Source organism: Arvicanthis niloticus, chromosome 13 (assembly GCF_011762505.2).
Source record: "Arvicanthis niloticus isolate mArvNil1 chromosome 13, mArvNil1.pat.X, whole genome shotgun sequence".
NCBI classification, from domain to species: domain Eukaryota; kingdom Metazoa; phylum Chordata; class Mammalia; order Rodentia; family Muridae; genus Arvicanthis; species Arvicanthis niloticus.
In genome coordinates, this window is record NC_047670.1 from 66,219,118 (window position 1) to 66,238,195 (window position 19,078).

At 40.4% G+C, this 19,078-nt stretch overlaps 1 protein-coding gene across 3 annotated transcripts in view; it reads left to right on the forward strand.

The window, feature by feature from the left end:
- Positions 1-19,078, forward strand: part of Lrrk2 (leucine rich repeat kinase 2) — a 136,873-nt gene that overhangs the window by 19,973 nt on the left and 97,822 nt on the right. For all 3 annotated transcript variants that reach the window (XM_076911930.1, XM_034517385.2, XM_076911929.1), the window contains exons 8-14: positions 2,663-2,782; positions 3,157-3,299; positions 3,389-3,468; positions 5,008-5,114; positions 7,952-8,081; positions 12,003-12,127; positions 15,556-15,662. In XM_076911930.1, coding sequence (XP_076768045.1) covers positions 2,663-2,782; positions 3,157-3,299; positions 3,389-3,468; positions 5,008-5,114; positions 7,952-8,081; positions 12,003-12,127; positions 15,556-15,662 — 812 coding nt within the window. The remainder of the gene's footprint in view (positions 1-2,662; positions 2,783-3,156; positions 3,300-3,388; positions 3,469-5,007; positions 5,115-7,951; positions 8,082-12,002; positions 12,128-15,555; positions 15,663-19,078) is intronic.

Below are 19,078 nucleotides of genomic sequence, written 5' to 3' on the forward strand. Positions count from 1 at the left end.
GAAGAAATGAAAATGATTTTATGGGTCTGCCTTTCTATTTATTTGTGATCACTCCTTTGGACATAGATGCAGATTATCTAAGCTAACAATTTGCGAACAGTGGTGTTCTGAGCCCATCCTCCCCACTCATTATGTCGGTTACTCCTCTGCCTGTCCTCTTGCGTGACCCAGAATCGTGGGCACAATGCTGAATGGAATCAGTGTCTGGCACTATCCTTGTCCCCTTCCTGATTTTAGAGACAAAACTTGGACTACTCTTTCATCCAGAATAATGCCCGTCATGTGATTTTATAGTTTCAATACCTGGCGTGTTTTTAGTGACACTTTTTTTTATCAAGTTGAGAAACTGTCTCCTGTTTCTTGTTTATTTCTGCTGTTGTATCTGTCCCCTTTAAAAGAAAGTAAAAACACAAATGAGCGTGAAGTTTTATTAAAATCTCAAACGATGCTTGTAAAGATTTTCTCCTTTTCTTTTGATGCTATGGAATTAACTCTATAGATTTCCCAACAATAAGCCTTGATTCCAAGGTCAAATTTAAATTGATGATTTATTTATATTTATTTTTAGTACAGAGTAGAGTTTATTCAGGGCATGGGGAGGGGGATTGAGAGGGTAGTAGAGACAGAAAGGCAGAGAGGCCAGCCTTGAGCATGTGCAGAGAGAGGGGAGGAAAGTGGGGAGAGAGGGAGGAAGGGTAAAAGGACAGAGTGGGAGCAAGAAGCCAAGAGAGCAAGAGCGATTTATTTAATTTTAAAAGTATATTTCCGATAAATCTCTCAAATTTTGTTTCTTCCAGGTAACCTTAATTGCCTTTTGTGTTTGCTTTTGTTTTGCCTTCATCCCCTCACTTATTAAAGCATGTCTATTTACTCAATTGCCAGTGCAGTTATTTTGTATTCTGTATCTGGTATCTAACATGTGAGGTCTGTGCACATCTCGTTTTTCATAAATAACAGTCACCAAAGTTCATTTGCTTGTATTTCTGTGAGTTTCAAGTGCTGTGGAGCTTAAGATCTGAGCATTCCAAAACTTTACCTAACAGATGCCTCTCCAGTGAGTGACATTTGGAGTCAGGGAACAGGAGGGGCAGGGGGTGCTTTAAGAATGGAAAGTTCAGACCTTTATCCTTGGAAAGAGTGCAGTTGCCATGCTTCCCCACAGGCTGTAAGCTCCCTCGTTCTCACATCAGAGCTCTTGTGTGACTCCCTGTAGATATCATCTGGTCTCTGAGATACACACCTTGGGGTTTCTCTCTGTGAACAGAATGATGAACTACAGAACAAGTAAATAATAAGGCAGATAACTGTCCTTCCTCCTAAAGAATCACCAGCAACATTTTATGCAAATTTAGGTTACTGTAATAGACATTAGCTTTACATCATTTTCACTTTGAGAAGGATCAGTCAACCATTTGAAAAAAAAACTTACTCTTGTGAGTTTGTTCTACAAAGTTGTCTTTTCATGTCCACATCCCTTGTATAATTTTTAAAAAACGTAGTTAAACTTTTAGGAGAGCGCTCCTTGGTAGTTTCAGTTAAAAAGAGTTTCTAAAATCTGAGGGGTTTTTTTTCTTTTCCCTTCACAGCACTCCAGTTGATTTCTTTCTTCGTCGGCCAATTATCTAAATGTATTACGACTGTCGGATATGATTGCATAATTTTATTGCGCCCTCCTTTCCCATAGTAATTGCATGGACGTGTGTGCTTACACATATAAACTTTTCACCCATGGCTTGATTCGGAGTAGTGAAATGTTGTTGTCTTCTCCACACTGTCGTGAGGGTCTGCGACTCAGGGATGTGTGCCTCATCCTAGATCATGTAACCTATGGAGGAGAAACTCTCTGGCTTTAAATGCAGATTTCTATATATCTCTGTGGTTGTCAGAAGCTACAGGGAGAGAGGAGAAAGAGACGGAGTCCATCAGTGAGTGGGTGCTGAGCTCTCGTGAGATAGAAGTAAGAACTGTGCCATGCTGTTGTACAGCATGGAGTGAGTCGGACAGAGATAATGTACTGTGTGCATCAAGAAGCCGGAAGGAAGGAGTGTGGAGTTTTCACTGCCGGAAGATCATAAAAGTGAGGAGATACAGATGGATGTTTGCTAGTTTAAACATTGTATTACATCATAACAGTAGATAGTACCCCTGAGGTGTGCACAAATTTTTGCCTTTAGTCTCAGTTGAAAATATATGTAAAGGAATTTACCTTAAATCAAAATGAAAACAATAACAAAGCAACCAAGTATTTTCTATGATGTGTAGTGGTCTCATGCTGCCCCGTGCCTTTATAGGGTGAGATGTGCTCAGATTGCATTTCAAGAAGGGCACAGTTGTGTAAGAGGCTGACCCTGAGAACATTGTGATAACTAGGAATACTCTAGCGCCATGTACAGGAGATGCTTAGTTGTTTCTGTGTGATGATTTGAGAAGTCTTTGGTCGCATTGAACCAGCCTAGTTTAATAAGATGGACAACAGCAGGAATCAAAGTTTCAAAAAGTCTCTTTGATTTAACGTGCATCACTATGTTGTAAAGATCCATTTACTGATTTAATATATACGTTCATGCGATTAGATAGATTTATTAATCTAAACGCTGTTACATAAGTAAATACATTTTAGGTGTATAGATGAGAGTTTACAGAGTGTCTCGTTTTACTTTAGGTAATTTTTTCAACATCCTGGTGTTGAACGAAGTGCATGTCTTTGTGGTGAAAGCTGTCCGGCAGTATCCCGAGAATGCAGCCTTACAGATCTCTGCACTCAGCTGTTTAGCGCTCCTCAGTAAGTCTCCTTACTAACTAGGAACTCTTTTCTCCTTTTAAGTGCTGAGGGTTAAAGGTCCTCCTTCCAGTCAGGAAGATGCTCTCAGAGCACCAAGTGTTGGCATCCCCTGTTCATGCGGGGCATCAAGAACCAGGCAATCACTTCAGATGATCCTTCTCAGGATCATCTAGGGTGGTGGGCAAACACTTCCTCACATGATGAGACAACAGTTACCCATGTTAAAATATTAAAAATTGCTTCATGATTAGTGTAGGAAGTTAGTAAAGAATATTCTGTTGAGAACATTCAACCCCTGCACTTAGGCGTGGCTGTTCTAGCTGTTGGTAGGGATACTCATGTCAAAGACATATATACTTTTTTTTTTTTTAAAGCTGAGACTATTTTCTTAAACCAAGACTTGGAGGAAAGAAATGAGATTCAGGAGCACAGCGACGAGGAGGACAGTGAGAAGCTTTTCTGGTTGGAACCCTGCTATAAAGCCCTGGTGCGCCATCGAAAGAACAAACATGTGCAGGTTGGACCCATTGTTAGAACACGGATTGAAGAACAGGCCTCCCCATCCTTGCTACTTTGATAGATTTTTCTTCTTCCTTCCTGATCTAGGAGGCTGCTTGCTGGGCACTAAATAATCTCCTGATGTACCAGAACAGTTTGCATGAGAAGATTGGAGATGAAGACGGCCAGTCAGTATCTCTGTGTGTCATGATAGAAAACCTGGTTCTGTTTCCGCCAATGCATAGAAATTGCCAGTGCTAGTTTCTCTTGTCGGAATTTAGGCTTTATAGTTGTTGTGTGTTAGTGGTGGGCATAGAATTTTGTCTAGTTTTTTTCACAAGACAAGCTCTTAAGGTGTGGCCCATGCTGGAACCATAGGCCTGAGCTTCCACGTCTGGTGGTCTGGTGTGGTGTAGAGTTTTAATCCCTACTGAGATATAAACCACTTTGATTTCTACTGTGGGATTTGGCATCATGAATCATTCAATTATTTGTGAACCCTGGAGAGCCAACCCTTCAGTTTTCTGGCTGACCAGGTGCAGATGCATATTAATTCACTCCAGCCAAGCACATTCACGGAGCCTCTGGGGTTCTGGGCCACCAGCCAGCAGATTGGCTGTGTCCTGGTTAGAAACCTCCCCTGGCTGGTCCCAGCTGACAGCAGCATGGACCCTTATTCCCAGAAAGGCCTATTTGCATAATGGCCCACTGCTGGAAAAGAGGGACTTAGTGAAACAGATGCTACTTAAAAACTTCCATTTGGAGAAGAGACAGTGATTCTTAAAACCTAAGATAAATCAGCAACCAAATTATGTCGAGTGAGCAACCTTTGTGAGTTTGTGTTCAGGCAGATTCAGGCTACAATTTATACATCTTAGTTCACAGTACACACAGTCCTCAATACCCGGAGATCTTTCCAGAAAATGTGTTATTTAAAGGAAAACATTTCTTCTGTCTCTTAAATCTGCTCCATTTCTTTTCCCCACTTAAGTCCAGTCACCCCTTCTATTTTCCCGTTACCTCCTTTTATATTTTCCTCCCCCCACCCTTTTTTTTTTTTGGATTGTCTTCTGCTTCTTTATGGCTCATCTGCTGGTACCTTTCTCGCATCCTGCTTTGTGATTGACAACTCCTATTGTGCGTTTTAATTTTTTTCTTTGTTTTGTGCACCTAGTATGTTAATGTTTGTATGGCATTCGTAAGGCTTGCAAGAGTCCCGGTTTGGTTGTAGTCGTCTACAACGGCATTCTCAGGCACAATTTTTTGTTGTGCATTTTCATTTACTCACAGTAAAATCTAGTCCAAAATACTAAACGGAAAACTCCAGAAGCCAGCAATCCATATACTTTACTTTGCCTCTTGCTCTGAGAAGTGGGAAGAAATTCTGTGCTGTTCGGCCCATCCTTCCTGGGTTATAACTTTGTTTTTATGTCCACCCTGTGTGATTTGCACCATAGCAACTTTGTAGCTGCCTATCCCTCGTTACATGTTTACAAAGCCATGTGGCCGCCATAAGGCTTTCAGGCTTCTGAAGAAATAGGAGTGTTAATGTTGGACACACTCAAATCTATCTTCTACCTATAGCATTGTTCGGCATAGACTTCTATTGTGAGTGGAGGTGGCGTGCAGCTCGGCTTCCATGCCTGTGCTGTTAGAGTTCGCAGGGAGCATGAGTAGAGCATTGGAGCTGGAGGCTGCAAACTGAGATGCGCTTGGCTTTTTGAAAGGTTCCCCGCGCACCGGGAAGTGATGCTGTCTATGCTGATGCACTCGTCTTCCAAAGACGTCTTCCAGGCAGCTGCGCATGCTCTGTCCACTCTCTTGGAACAAAATGGTAAGGGACATGCTATGCTTTTTAATACAGAGGAACAACGTTGTGCTGTTTTCTTATAAAAGCTATAAATTCTGAAAAATTAAGATATGTACATGGAATTAGCTGAAGTATGTATGTTGGTATATAAAGGATAAAAATAAACAGAGATTTTAGGTATATGTTCTTGACTTCTCCTCATTTATGACATACGCTACATACTTGCAGAAATTGGAACATTGTGTCCACTTTAAATGCTTGTTATGTTTTCTGTTTTCCTCCTTATATTAATAAATGTATTTATTATTATCATCATTGCAATGTTAATAGCTGTGTAGCTTTCCAATATATATCTATAACCTATCTTAGGAGACAGTTTCTGTTGATTGGCTTTTAGCTTACATACCACGGGAAGTTTTAGAGTCCTCATAGGGCCTTTTTTTCCTCTAAAAAAGATAGCCTGCATTTTCCTTTACGTATTTATTCATTTTTTTTTAAAAATAAACTTTACAGGAGTGCTACTGTTCGGTGAGCTCTTCACTGTTTCAGAAACTGGTACACTTGTCCAGAATGCATGGTTTCATATTTATAATTTTTGAAAATGATCTTTTCTGTATAATCCCTGTGCGTATTATGGCTTTGCATACTTATGGACAGAGAAGTGGATCTCTTATACCTTGGGAGGTCCCTTAAGCTTTAAGGTCCTGGCTCAAATTGCTTCAGATTCCTGACCCCATAAACAGGAAATCTTGCCAAGAAAACTTGTCTGGCACTAGGTAGGGGGGCTTGTCAGTTCTTACGGGATATTTTTAGGTAATGAAACGTTAAAAAAAAAAAAAAAGGAAGATTGATCTGAGACACAACAATGTAAGCACCACCAGGTTGTAGTAGCAAGGCCAGGCTACCGACTAAGACACACCTCCTGCAGGTTCTTTCATTGAGGTCAAATCAAGAGAAAAAGTATCTCCTTCCCATTTTTCTCCATTCTCACCCACCTCTTTAATGCCATTTTAAATAAAAGGCAAGCCTAATCAAATGTAATGCGTACATGTGTGAAATTGTTAAAGAACAAAGTTAAATTAGCTAACAATGAATCCGGCACACCACACAAAGGCTTGGAGTAGCCAGGCCCTGAGTGAAGATAGGGCCTGTCCCAGGGCTGAGTCATCCCAGGAGCTGTCATACAGCTATCGAGGTCTGGGCAGGGATTGCACTGCAGCCATGGTGCATTGTGTATAGCTCCCCAGAGGAGATGAAGCTTGATGCCAAGCAGCAATAGTACACTGGGGCTGTGGGTCTTAACCATTAGGAAACCCTGTTAGGTCCTGCAATCAGTCATTAAGATTTTGTGACTTGGGGTTGCATTTGTTATGGCCTCTGAGGGACAATGGCCTCATGAGTCAGGTTTACATCTGTTTGGAATCAGTTCCTGCCCTCCCTTCATGCTCTCATGCATCTGTCCCTGGCTATCTGCTAGATGTCCTTAGATGCCCTTGCACATCCTGGGCTTCCTAGTATAATAGAGTAGTAGAATCTTGAGAGGCTTCCTTATTTAGCTCCACCACCAAATTCACTCTGGAACAGTGACTATGAAGGGTGAAGGATGGGAAGGGCTTTTTGTTTTGTTTTTTGTTTTAAACAGGATTGGGTTGGCAGAAAGAAGAACTGGGCTCTTAGACAGGAATGGAGACACAGGCCAGCAATCCCAGCATTCTAGCTAAAGCAGGAAGAATGTGTATTCAGGGCCAACCTGGACTAATAAAGACAAATTAAAGAGGAAGAGGAATAAGAAGGAGGAGGGGATGGAGAGGGGGAAAAATGGCGTCTTGGAACCATGGCGACTTGAAAGCTTAGGCCCAAATATCTTTTTTGATAATTTTCTCATAGTTAAGCAGTTGAATGAATTGAGCTCCTTCCTATGTATTGAGATTCCATACAATCTACATCCTTATGGTATGACAGTTACATAAAAATTTTAGGCTCAGGGAATCAAATTCTAATGGGGAAGGTAGACAAGAAGATTAAGGAACATGATTCATTAGGTAGCCAAAAGTCAAGCTGAGAAGGAGGGTTTGACCTTTTAACCAGAGGAAAAACAAACATGAATGGGCCTTCACTAAAGGCAACTGTAGACGTTTGCATTCTGCTAAAATAGAGTAGATAAAGTCAATAAACTTCTGCAGGTAGATAGGGAAACATGGAAATGTTCTGTACACCCTGAAGGGACTTCAGGATGACTGTCCTTCTCCTGGTCCTGTTTGCCATTGTTGAGCAATGCGACTTTTGCATAGTAGACAGTGATGAGATCCATGAATAAATTATGCAGCCCACCGAGATGTACAAAGTAGTTCAGAGCATCCCAGAACATGCCATGCCACTGTCCTGTCACCAGTGAGTGTTACCTCCACTCACCTGTGGCCCTTCTCCTCAGGCCTGCCTCTGGCTCCTATCACCAATGGGAGGATGGCTTGTATCTGAGCACACAGAGTGTCTCTAGCCCGTGCACTGATGTCTAGCAAACTTGTGCTTCCTAAGTCTGGCCATTGTGTGAAGTTCAAAAGTTAGATGTTCATTTAATTTCCATCCTCATTGTGAAGAGTATTGTTTCTATACATTGTTTTACATAGCACTTCTTTCTTATGGGCTTTGATATACTAATCACATTAATACCCGTCTACTCTCTGAATAAAAAAAAATTAAGTGGAAACTTCAATAAAGAATTAATAAATATGAAAAGCAGAGACTGTCATCTATTTGTAAGATACAGGCTGCTATTCGTGATCTTTAAGTAGCTAATGAAATATGTGTTCTTGCAATTGGGAGCTCTCATTACTGTAAGTAACTTGAAAAACACCTTTTAGTTAATTTCAGGAAAATCCTGTTGGCAAAGGGAGTATACCTGAATGTCCTGGAGTTGATGCAGAAGCATGCCCATGCATCTGAGGTGGCAGAGAGTGGCTGCAAGATGCTGAATCATCTGTTTGAAGGAAGGTACTGCACATTCATGAGCATATATATGTATATATATATGTATATATATTTATATGTATATATACACATTTATACATACACATACATGTACATATACATTATACACATACACCCATACATATACCATATACCAAACCATATACCTATACACATACAAACACACATGTATACTTGTATATGTATATATATGCAGGGCACTGAGCCAGGTTGAGTATCATTCAAAGCCCATGTTGAAATGGGAAGCTAAACATGGTACATGAAAACATACCTCTTGTCATCTTCCCCTGATATTCTGGAATTATTTTATCCAAGCATTAAAAAGTGTGGCAAAGCCTGAAGAAACATGGTGAAGGTTTGCTTCTATGCTTTAAGCATTGTGTTACCTGGTTTAGAAATGATAACTATGCAGCAGAAATGATAATAGCTTTTTAGATCACTATATATGTGAATATATAAAACTATAAGTATATGCATTTTGCAAGTATTGCTTTTCAGAATTAAAGTACCATTTGTTTATTACACTGTGTTGTTCATTACTATTGTTTCATTTAAATTAACTTCAGTCTCTCTTCTTCCTCTCATTCCTTTCCCAATGATGCTTTGTCCCCAAGCACTTCATGGCTAGCCTTAGTGATGCTGTGTGTCTGGTTTGTGGTATAAAAGAGGCCAGACATTATTATATGTGGTTGAAACAGTGAGAGGGAGCTAGAGGCTTACAAAACCTGCCAAAACCTGAAACTCAGGCAGGTGTCCCCTCCAGCAACATATACTTAGTACATTTTCTCAATCTATTAAGCAAAAAAATGTATGATAATGGTGGTATTCTTTGATATCAAATGGAAAGCAGCCTCACAGGAAACAGATATGAATAAAAAAAATTATCCAGGGTACAAGTGCGGCAGGTAAGAAGGATCTTGTGTCTTAGCTTGTTGTTGGACACTCTTCCTAGGGAGAAATGAACAAATGTCTTTATTTGTTCTGTATCTTCTAAACATTAAATCTACAGCAGACCAAGCAAGAATACCACCAAAGCCTAACTTGGTGAGATTTATTGGGGTTACATATAGGACTATGGGTGAAGAATTACTTCCTGGAGCAGAAGTGACTCAAAGACAGCTGTGTCACTGAAGCCCACCCCAATATGGATGACAGTTCACAAAGCTGGGAACTCAGAGCAGACTGCTCAGACAGGCTTCAGATCAGCAGAGTGCAACATTCATCTTTTTCAGAGCCTTACCCAGTCCTACCATCCACTGATTGTTGAACTGATTGTTGGGAGCCAGTGAGCCTGGTTCTTGCCACCACACTCATACCCATCCACACTCGCCGCACACAGTCCCCAGCACTGTTTTAATCGACACTTTGTCAGTCTCTGGGAATCCTGCATTCCTTTCTACTGCCCTATGCACCATTTTCTAGTTATTCAGGGGGTTTTCTAATACTGAGCATAGCCTACAATAGCTCATAAGGGCTTCTGGAACACCACCACCACCACCACCACCACCACCACCAACACAGACAGGTCTCCATTTATCAACCTCAAGGTCATTCAATTTCTTTTTTCTCTTTCTTTCTTTCTTTCTTTTTCTTTCTTTTTTTTTTTTTTTTTTTGAAAAATGGTCAATGAAATCTCTTTGGCAGAACCTCCCCCAAAACCAGGGAATTCTTTTCTACAACCAGAGTTCAGATTCTCACCCCATGCCAACATCTAACCTTTACCACTGCAGTCCTTTTGCACCACGACTGTTTGACAGACGTCTGAGATATGACTGTCTGACCTTCCCTTACAGATTTGTCCCTCAAGTAGATTCCTTAGTTAACAGTGAGTGAGGCAAAGATCACCAAGGCTTTTACTCATGCCTTGTATATCCTTTGGACACCTTACCATCATGTGCAGGTGCCCCCAAGCCACAGAGAACAACCCTTGAGAAGCCTCAGAATTGCTCTGGCCCTTGATCATCAGCCATCTTCTTCAATTTGCTAGAGGAGTTAAGATGAAGAATGACAACGGTGCTCCTCCCTGCCCTCCCATCTAGCCAAGAACTTTTCACAGAAGGTAAAACTGTCACTGAGACAGGTCTGGCTGGGCTCTAAGGGCAGATGAGGAAGGCCTTCACTACATTGCTGCTGGCTATGGGAAGTCCCAGGCGCTAGCCTGAAACAGATGATATTTGGGGCTGTCTCAGACAATATGGCCACCCCCGGGTCTTTATGCATGAAGATTATGTAAAGGTTTTTATTATTAAATATATATTTATATTTAATATATACTATTATTTACATTTACATCTTATTATAAATATAAATACATTTATTTTATAATTATAATTGTCAATATTTATAATAGAAATTATAAGCATTAATTTATATTTAATATATAATTTTTTATTTGCCCCTAGGGCCCAGACAGACCCGTCTCAGTGACAGTTTTACCTTCTGAGAAATGTTCTTGGCTAGATGGGAGGGCAGGGAGGAATGCCCTTCACACACACACACACACACACACACACACACACACACACACACAAACAATATAGATTGTTTTCCTCTTTTTGAAGTACTTTCTTTAAAAAAATAAAATGAAATGTTTATAGTAAAAGAAAAAGGTGAGCTGGGCCTCTTCAGGCAGCTGGTCTAGTCTGAGAATCTTCTGGGAAGCTCTGCCGATGTCTGTCCTTTTCAGGCCTGGGAAGTCATTTCTGAGGGATTCAGCAGTCCTCAAGGCTCCTTCAGGCTCAGGAAGGAGAAGCCTAGAGCGTCTGAGTAGTTTACTCCCTGAGTTTAACGAGCTGTCCTTCAGGATGAGATGTTTCTGACTCTTCTTAGAATGTACAGAGTCTTAATGAACTTCCTCCTCCGTGGAGGGTTTGTCTCGGAGGAAGCTGAATGACTTTATTGCTGTTATGAAGCCACTGTCGAATGGTTGGGCTTCAGGATTCTTCCAAAAAGAATAAAATAGAAGGATCAGAAAACAGCTTCAGAAGGTAGGGGTTTAGGGCATAAGGATTAAATAAATTCATTTTCATGAAGGATTAGGATAAGCTTGGTGCATTTTAAGTTGTCAGTAAATCTAGCTGTTAGCAATATGGTTATTATATGTGAATAATGTAAGTTGTGTGCAGGACACCTGCAGATTCGTAATGAATGGAGTTAGTTGTCTTTCACACAAGTCCAGCTCATCTATCCCTAGGTACCCTATCTCTGTCATAGTTCTCTTTTTTATAAATGTTGCTTTTGAAAAATTAATTGCAGTATTTAAGTGTTGGTTTTGATGGTGCGGGACGTGTGTGGGCAAGTTTCAGTTAAGAAGGCACTGCAGGAGACAAATAGCCACACTGCCTTCCAGAGTGGCACGTTACTTGCCGGTGAAAGAAGAGAGGCTCGGAAGTCTTGGAGAAGCCAAAAGTTTAATGTGAACTAATGAACTCTGTATAAAAAGTCTGGTGATGCTAATTTGGAAGACAAACCTTGACAGGATGCAGGGGCCCTGGCCTTGCCTCTTTCCAGTTAAAGGATTTTGGTATTTCCTCCTCCAAACAAGTTGTTTTTTTTTTTTTTTTTTTTTTTTTTTTTTTTTTTTTTTTTTTTTTTTTTTTTTTTAAATCTGGAAAATGGGGGTGTGAACATCTTTCTGGGCTGTTGCCAGTGATCCCCATACTGATCAGAAAGAAGGTGTTACCTTCATAAAACTAAAGCAAAAAGATATCCAGGAGATTGCAGATCTAAATTCTTGAGATCAGGATTTAAACTATTGAAGTTTTGGTTGGGTTCAAATGCATTTTTTTTTTTTTTTACAGCTTTTCCTGGTAAAAAAAAATATATTGGCTCTGATGACCCACATTTGTTTCAATTCAGTGTTTGTACAAATAAACCAGGTTGTACTTTTTTTTTTTTCAATAATCAATCAATTTCCATCCCTAGTAACCCTTCTCTGGATACAGTGGCGGCAGTGGTCCCTAAAGTACTATCAGTGATGAGAGCCCATGGGACATCTCTGTCAGTCCAGCTGGAGGCGCTACGAGCTATTTTGCATTTTGCTGTGCCAGGTGAGTCACGGAACGGATTGTACTCAGAGGCCGCCATTTAAATGAAATTTTGCATTTTCATGAAACATTGCTTTCTAGGCCAAGCTTAAAGAACCAGATTCTGACGACCGCGCACAGGTCTTCCTGCCAAACTCGAAATTAAATTCATGAGAGAGGATGACGTAGACGAGTTCATAAGAATATTTAGCACTTCATTTACATAGGAAATAAACACAGGGTAAAGAGTGGACCTTCTGTCTCTAAGGACTATTCATCTCTGATACTTTTTTGCTTTTCACTTGCCGCCAGCCACGTTTAAAGTTCGGGCTAGAACAGAACAGACTCTTAAACTCTCCTCTGTTGCTTCACTCCCATCCTTCATGTCCAAGGTTAAGTTAGCTTTCCTCTGGCAGAGCCACATGGCCCCTCCCTCATTGACTTTAATGACCTCCTTCTACCTGGCTTTCCCCAGCTGTCACCTTGTTTGCCCCTCAGCTCCCTCTAAAGCACCTGCCCCTACCTCGTTCTTTCAACACATATTATTAAATGCCTCCCGTTCTGTTCTGAACACCGCAGTGCTTTAATGAGTTGAATGACACAGGGAATGAGGGCAAAATTGCAACGTCGGGAGCTCAGTCGGTAGATTTGCCACAGTGAGCGCGGTTCTGCTGCAGACAAAGTCGGGCAAGTCTGAGCACACTGGTGCACCTAATGCCTTCAGAGGAGCACATAGGTCAGGGCGTCGAGAGCTATGACTCAAGGACAAGTCAGACTGCAAGGGCAGCTTTCAGGCAGAAGGAACATGAACACGTAGTGTGGGGTGAGTGAAGACAACCCGGGAGCAGATGGGGATGAGTCTGGGAGGACAGACACGAAGTGAAATGCAGAGCGATTGTGATTTCACATGGGAAGCAATTAGATTTTATTAATGGCTCGAACATGTTCTGTAAACTTAATAATGGCCTGACTTGAATAATTTTTATTGTTTCTCATAACTTGTTTACAAACATTAGAAGGGCCCCTTTTAAACTTTTTTTTTAAATGTGTTTCTCCTGGGCAAATGGAATTGTGGAACTGACACATTTTTGAAGTATTCTGGAAAGAAAGCTGAAGTAATACAATCAAAAATGAGCAGGTGTTTAACGTCCCGATGATGTCTAGAACGCTCTATGATTGGAGGACGGTTTTTAGCCTATAATTTACATTCAATCTAGTAATTTTGTGTCCTTTTTGGTAGAAAAAAAGTGTGTTATGTAAGTTTGAGTCAGACTACCTGTTTTTTAAAAATATTTTTATGTATACTTGCATTTTCCCCTTTTAATTATCTCCATGAACTTAAAAAAATTAGTTTTCTGAATAGTCTTATTTTTGTTTTTATACATGTAAATATACTCATATATCATATGTATACATACACACACACATATATATATACACACACATACATATGTGTGTCTCTCTCTCTCTCTCTCTCTCTCTCTCTCTGTGTGTGTGTGTGTATACCATTAGCGTGTCAAGAGCTTGTTACACACAACTCTGATATCAATCAATAATGTGAATAACTTTTAGAACTATATAAAATATGCTTAATAATACGCATTAATAACTGGGACCACTACCCTGTAGTTCTGGGACCACATTTGCAATTCACCTCAATAGTGGGGTATATGGGGCGATCGAGTGGGGAACTCAATGTAGGAGAGTTGGTTAGGAGTTGATGGCAGTCTAGTGAGATGATGTAGTGGATGAAGCAGATGTAGTGGATGAGGCAGATGCAGACGGAATAGATTTGAGAGATACGTAAGGGATCGCTAATATTTCTTTGTTGCTCTTGTATAAAGTTCCAACTATTTTGAAATCCATATTTATTCCTCACAGAAGTTTACTAAACCAACTCTTTTCCATAGTGTCTGGGTGACTTCTGTTTCAGAATTAAGAGGAGTTTTCATTGTGAAATGAGTGTTCTAAAAGAAGAAACTCTTACTAATTTTATTTTTAAAATCTGATACTTGAAGAACAGGGATCAATCTGTGTGTTTTAAATTAAATCATCATTTCCCATTTTTCACTAGCAGTTAAGGCATAATTTTACTTAAAAGGTTATTATTAATTTTTGAATCCTGTAGATTTAGTAAAATGGAACAACAACAATTCATGCACCCCCCCCCCCTTAGTTTTTTAAGGTAAGGTCTCACTATATACCCCATGTTTCCCCGGAACTCACTGTGTAGACCAGGCTAGCCTTGAACTCACAGAGCTTTGCCTGCCTCTCCCTCCAGAGTGCTGGGATTAAAGACATGTGCCACCATATTCAGATTAATAAATTATTTTTGTAGTCTTCATTGTTCAAAGTTTATTTCTTTTAGGTGGCTAGATTCTTAAAGAGCAACAAAAGCCTGCTAGAGCCATGCCTGTTCCTTAATCTCTTTTATTAAAAAAACAAGCTTAGAATATGTACTTATTTTGTTAAGGTTTTCTGTGTATGCATGCGTCCCTAAGTTTGTATAAGTGTACCATATGCATACAGTGCATATGGGCTCCAGAAGGGGCAAGCGGTTGTCAACTTCCTGACACAGGACCTGGGCACTGAGGCTGGATCCTCTGGAAGAAGAGCAAATGCTCTGAACCTCTGAGCTGTCTCTCTAGCCCTGTACTTTCTCTTAGCATGATTGTAAACTGACCCTGAAGCACTATAGCTAGTTAATAGTCAGTTAGATGATTATTGATGTTATTTTTAAATGATGAATTTAAGGCTACACTGTATAAACATAAATAGGTATTAGTAAACACAGCACTAAGTGTGCACACCAATAGGCACTGAGTGAGCATCTGCCTTCTTCATTCCACGCAGCCGACATTCTTCTTTGCCGTATATAGATGATGAAACCAAGGTACACAGACACAGAGATTTTTGCAGACTTCAACTGATGCTACCTGAATCTAGCCCATGTTGGTGTAATGGTGTTTCCCAAGCTTCTGTTACATTGAAACAGTGTCCTTGGACCCTGTAGATATGGAGAAATGAGGTTATGGACCTGTCACTAAAAAGTTGACAATGCACACAGTTTGAAGGGCCTTTACATGGAAAAGAAATGATTCCCATTTTGGGAAGCAGGGGGCAGAGATGAAAGTTCAGGAATGCTCATTTGGTCACAATAAAAGGAAGATGCTGGTGGCAACTCATGGCATGAGGCTAGAGGTTTTACTACTGAGGTGACTGGTTGGCACACATGTTTGTGGAGCAGTGAGAAGCTTCAGGAATCTGTGCAGACATAGTCACTGAAAAATGCAGCAGAGCCATGAATGTTTTAAATGGGAATAGAAAATTCCACGAGGGCAGGAACATAGCCCAACCCAGATTATCCTAGCTTTTAGAAAGTGGCAGTGTGTTCATCCTAAATTCATTTGACAAGAGTATGACTGTATTTGTCACTATTTGTTTGAATTTAGGAATATCGGAAGAATCCAGGGATGACTCTCAATGCAAACCAAATGTACTCAGAAAGCAGTGTTTCAGGACTGACATCTACAAGCTGGTTCTAGCCGCTCTGAACAGGGTATGTTGAGCAAGGGTTTTCTGTCTTTATACCATTAATAAGACTATAAAATCTGAGGGTCTGGGAGTGGGGCTCTGAGTTTTACTTTATTTTTGTTTGCTATGATAGTTAGATGTTATAATTAGAACTCGGGGTGATAGTGGGAATGTTGAGTTGGAAAAATATATATTAAAAGAAAGATAAGTATACAATTAACTAATGCATGTTGCTATCTGAGGTTACTCAATCAGGTCAATCAACGAGTCAGGTCTGGATGTCAGGCCCAGACTGCTGTTTTCTCCCTGTTGGGCCATTCTTCCTTTATGATCCCATGGAAAAAGGGTTAGCTAACAGAGACGCATCAGACAGGACATGGCTGTCTTCTCTGATGCCTCTGTATATTTTCATAGCTCTGCTAAGATGAATTATGATTAGGGTGATGTCAACAGAGGCACCCATAATTATGACTTGAGATTCAACTATTATCAATGTAAGCAGAGAGTAAGAAAAGTTATTATTTCAGTGAGCCAAGGCTTTGGCATATAAAATAGAGTGTGAACAGTTCAGGCTGAAGGTGACCTCTTTTTGGAACTTTGACCTTATACTTATAAGGTCTTATATGTTAGACCTTGAGCATTGTTCACATATCACAGTATTCAGTCATCTGTCCCTTAGGTCACTGTTTGTCTACTGTCATTTCTGGGGAACAAAGTAGACTCTCAGTATCTTGGCTCTGTCTACATGTATGTGTCTGCAGAGCCACTTCCGCCTCTTTGGCCAGGGAACCCAGGGAAGTAAAAGCCAGTTTTCTGATGAGATGGTTGCAGGTAAATACTTTCTGATTTGCAAAAGCTTAGAGCAAAATATTGAAAAGTTAAATTTGAGATATGTATTTTGAGCCAGGTACTGGTGGCACCTGCCCTTAATCCAAGCACTTGCTGGAGACAGAGGCAGGAGGATCTCTGTGAGTTTGAGGCTATCTGGTAGTCTATAGAGCGAGTTCCAGGACATCCAGGACTCTATAGAGAAATCCTGCCTCCAAAAATGAACAAAATGTATTTAGTTCTTAAATAAGAGATACTCTAAGAGACTGCTCTCTCTCTCTCTCTCTCTCTCTCTCTCTCTCTCTCTCTCTCTCTCTCTCTCTCACACACACACACACACACACACAGAGAGAGAGAGAGAGAGAGAGAGAGAGAGAGAGAGAGAGAGAGACTTTATAAAAAGGTTTGTGGAAAGTGTAAAACTTGGAGGTAGGAGAAGAGTTGAGCACACAAAAAGGTTGATCTTCTTCATGGAAGACTTTAAAATTAAGGCTGAGCTACATTTATAACCTTTATAAAAACTGCAGTAGTAATTACTTAATCTAGGTAAGCAAGTATAACATTTCCATGAAACAGTCAATTTGCATAAATATTTGCTGGAGAACCTGACAAGGAGCGATAAGTCATGTAGTCTAACTCCAATGGGATAACCAAATGTTTTATAAGACACCAGCGTGTGTTCCAGTAGTTTTTTTATTGAATATTTTATCTACATTTCAGATGTCATCCCCTTTCCCCATTTCTCCTTCCTAGAACCCTCTATCCCCTCTCCTTCCTCCTTTTTGCTTTTATACCATTTTGATGACATGCAAGTATTCAGGTCAGTTCTAGGTTGAGGGACTAGCAATACAATAGATGCAAATAGTCAAGGAACAAGCAAGACAATAAACACTTAAGAACGTTCTATTGGGAACTCTGCCCTGCATTGCTTGCCAGCAAACGTTCTGTCTATACCAGTACTCAGGTGCTGGTGATGAGAGTGTCCTCTACCCCGACCCTGGCCTGAAACACGTGTGTATTGTAGGCAAGAACTGAACCCATTGTTCTTTAGCCTATGAGATTTGAGGAGTTTTACCGTAGCTTAATTTAATCTGTGCTGATAACACAGCGGTCATTGATAGATGACAAACAACCAGACTGGACTACTTCCAAATGATGTAATTCTGTGTAGAGGTTCAAAGGGAGTGAGGTGGCATTTTAAATGTACTGATAGGTCAAAATTACAGATTTCCCATAAACATGATATTCCCCGGGTCTCAGCTTCTTCTTCCATTCATGTTTACATTGTACGAGTAAGTCTTGCTAGAACTGGCATTTTTGCTGTTCCTATATCGTCTCCTTCCTGTCCCTTGATTACTGTAGATTAGTCACTTTGTTCTCTTTCTTCCACAGTGTGAGACTTTCTGGTCTGAATCTGACTCTACTCATCATGCTCCAGTTAACCCTTACATTTAAATAGCAAGCAGACAGAGTGAACAGCTTGTCACACGGGTGCCTGGCACACAGGGTGAACTCACTAACTATTGGCATTGTCACCATCAGATATTAAGGTGTCTTTTGACCTTTGGCTGCAGAGGCCTAGGGACAGGAGCAGTCACTTCTGTACACCATCTACCCCTTTTCCTATTGACTTTGGTGAAATAATTTAATTCTGCATTGAAAGACCATGTAGCGTTTACCGTCAGCTTTAGACCCGTGCTCTCTGAACTTGATTTCATTTTATTCTGTCAGTTCTCTCAGTTCTCACTGTTTTCCTCGAGTCTTTTGTTCTAGGTTGAATTCATCACTCATCTTTCCACAGAACTTCTCTTAAACTCACATGCCCTAATATTTTGATGTTTTGAATCTTTAGTTTGTAAGTTTATTGTGAACTCTTAAAATGTATGCATCTTATGTTTTTTTTCTTCTTTTTACACTTATGTTAGTCATGTGTGTCTGTGCCTGTGGGCAGAAGATTAGAAGGCCGGAAGGTGTGAGATGCCCCGTAGGGCTGGAATGAGCCCTATGAAGCTTTATGGTGTTAGAACTGAATTCTGGTTCTCTGCAAGAGCAGCGAGTATCTTAGTCACTGAACCATCTCTCCAGCCCTGTATTTGAACTCTTGAAAAGACTAATTTAGTGGGCTTCTTTTCTTTGACTGGATGTCTGCAGGCATTGCTCTTGTCTTGAGTGTCTTAGTGGAGAAATCTGAGACAGGCTTATTTTTTTCCCTTTTCTATGAGTTAGTTGGTAATGTCTCCTTGATGCCAGAAGCACACTTTCTCTTGAAGCCCAGCCAGCCATGTTGTTGAGGCATATTTTGATGTTAGTTTTGATACCAGCTAAACAAACACCCAAGATGTCCCCCACCCCGGGAAATGTTTTTGAATTGTATCTTCGTGAACATAGGTTTTCTTCCATCAGTTTAACTCTCTTCCTAGAAACTATATAGTGTTGGATCTCTTCTTCCTGCCGTCACCTTCTGCTACTTAAGACAACACTGTGAAGCACAATCTGTTTATCAGCATGTTCTCTTCTTGTTTGGGTGGGGGTGTAAATCTATGTATGTATCTTTTTCTATTACGGACAAAGATGAGACATATGAGAGAATATGGAGAATAAGAGATAAAAGCA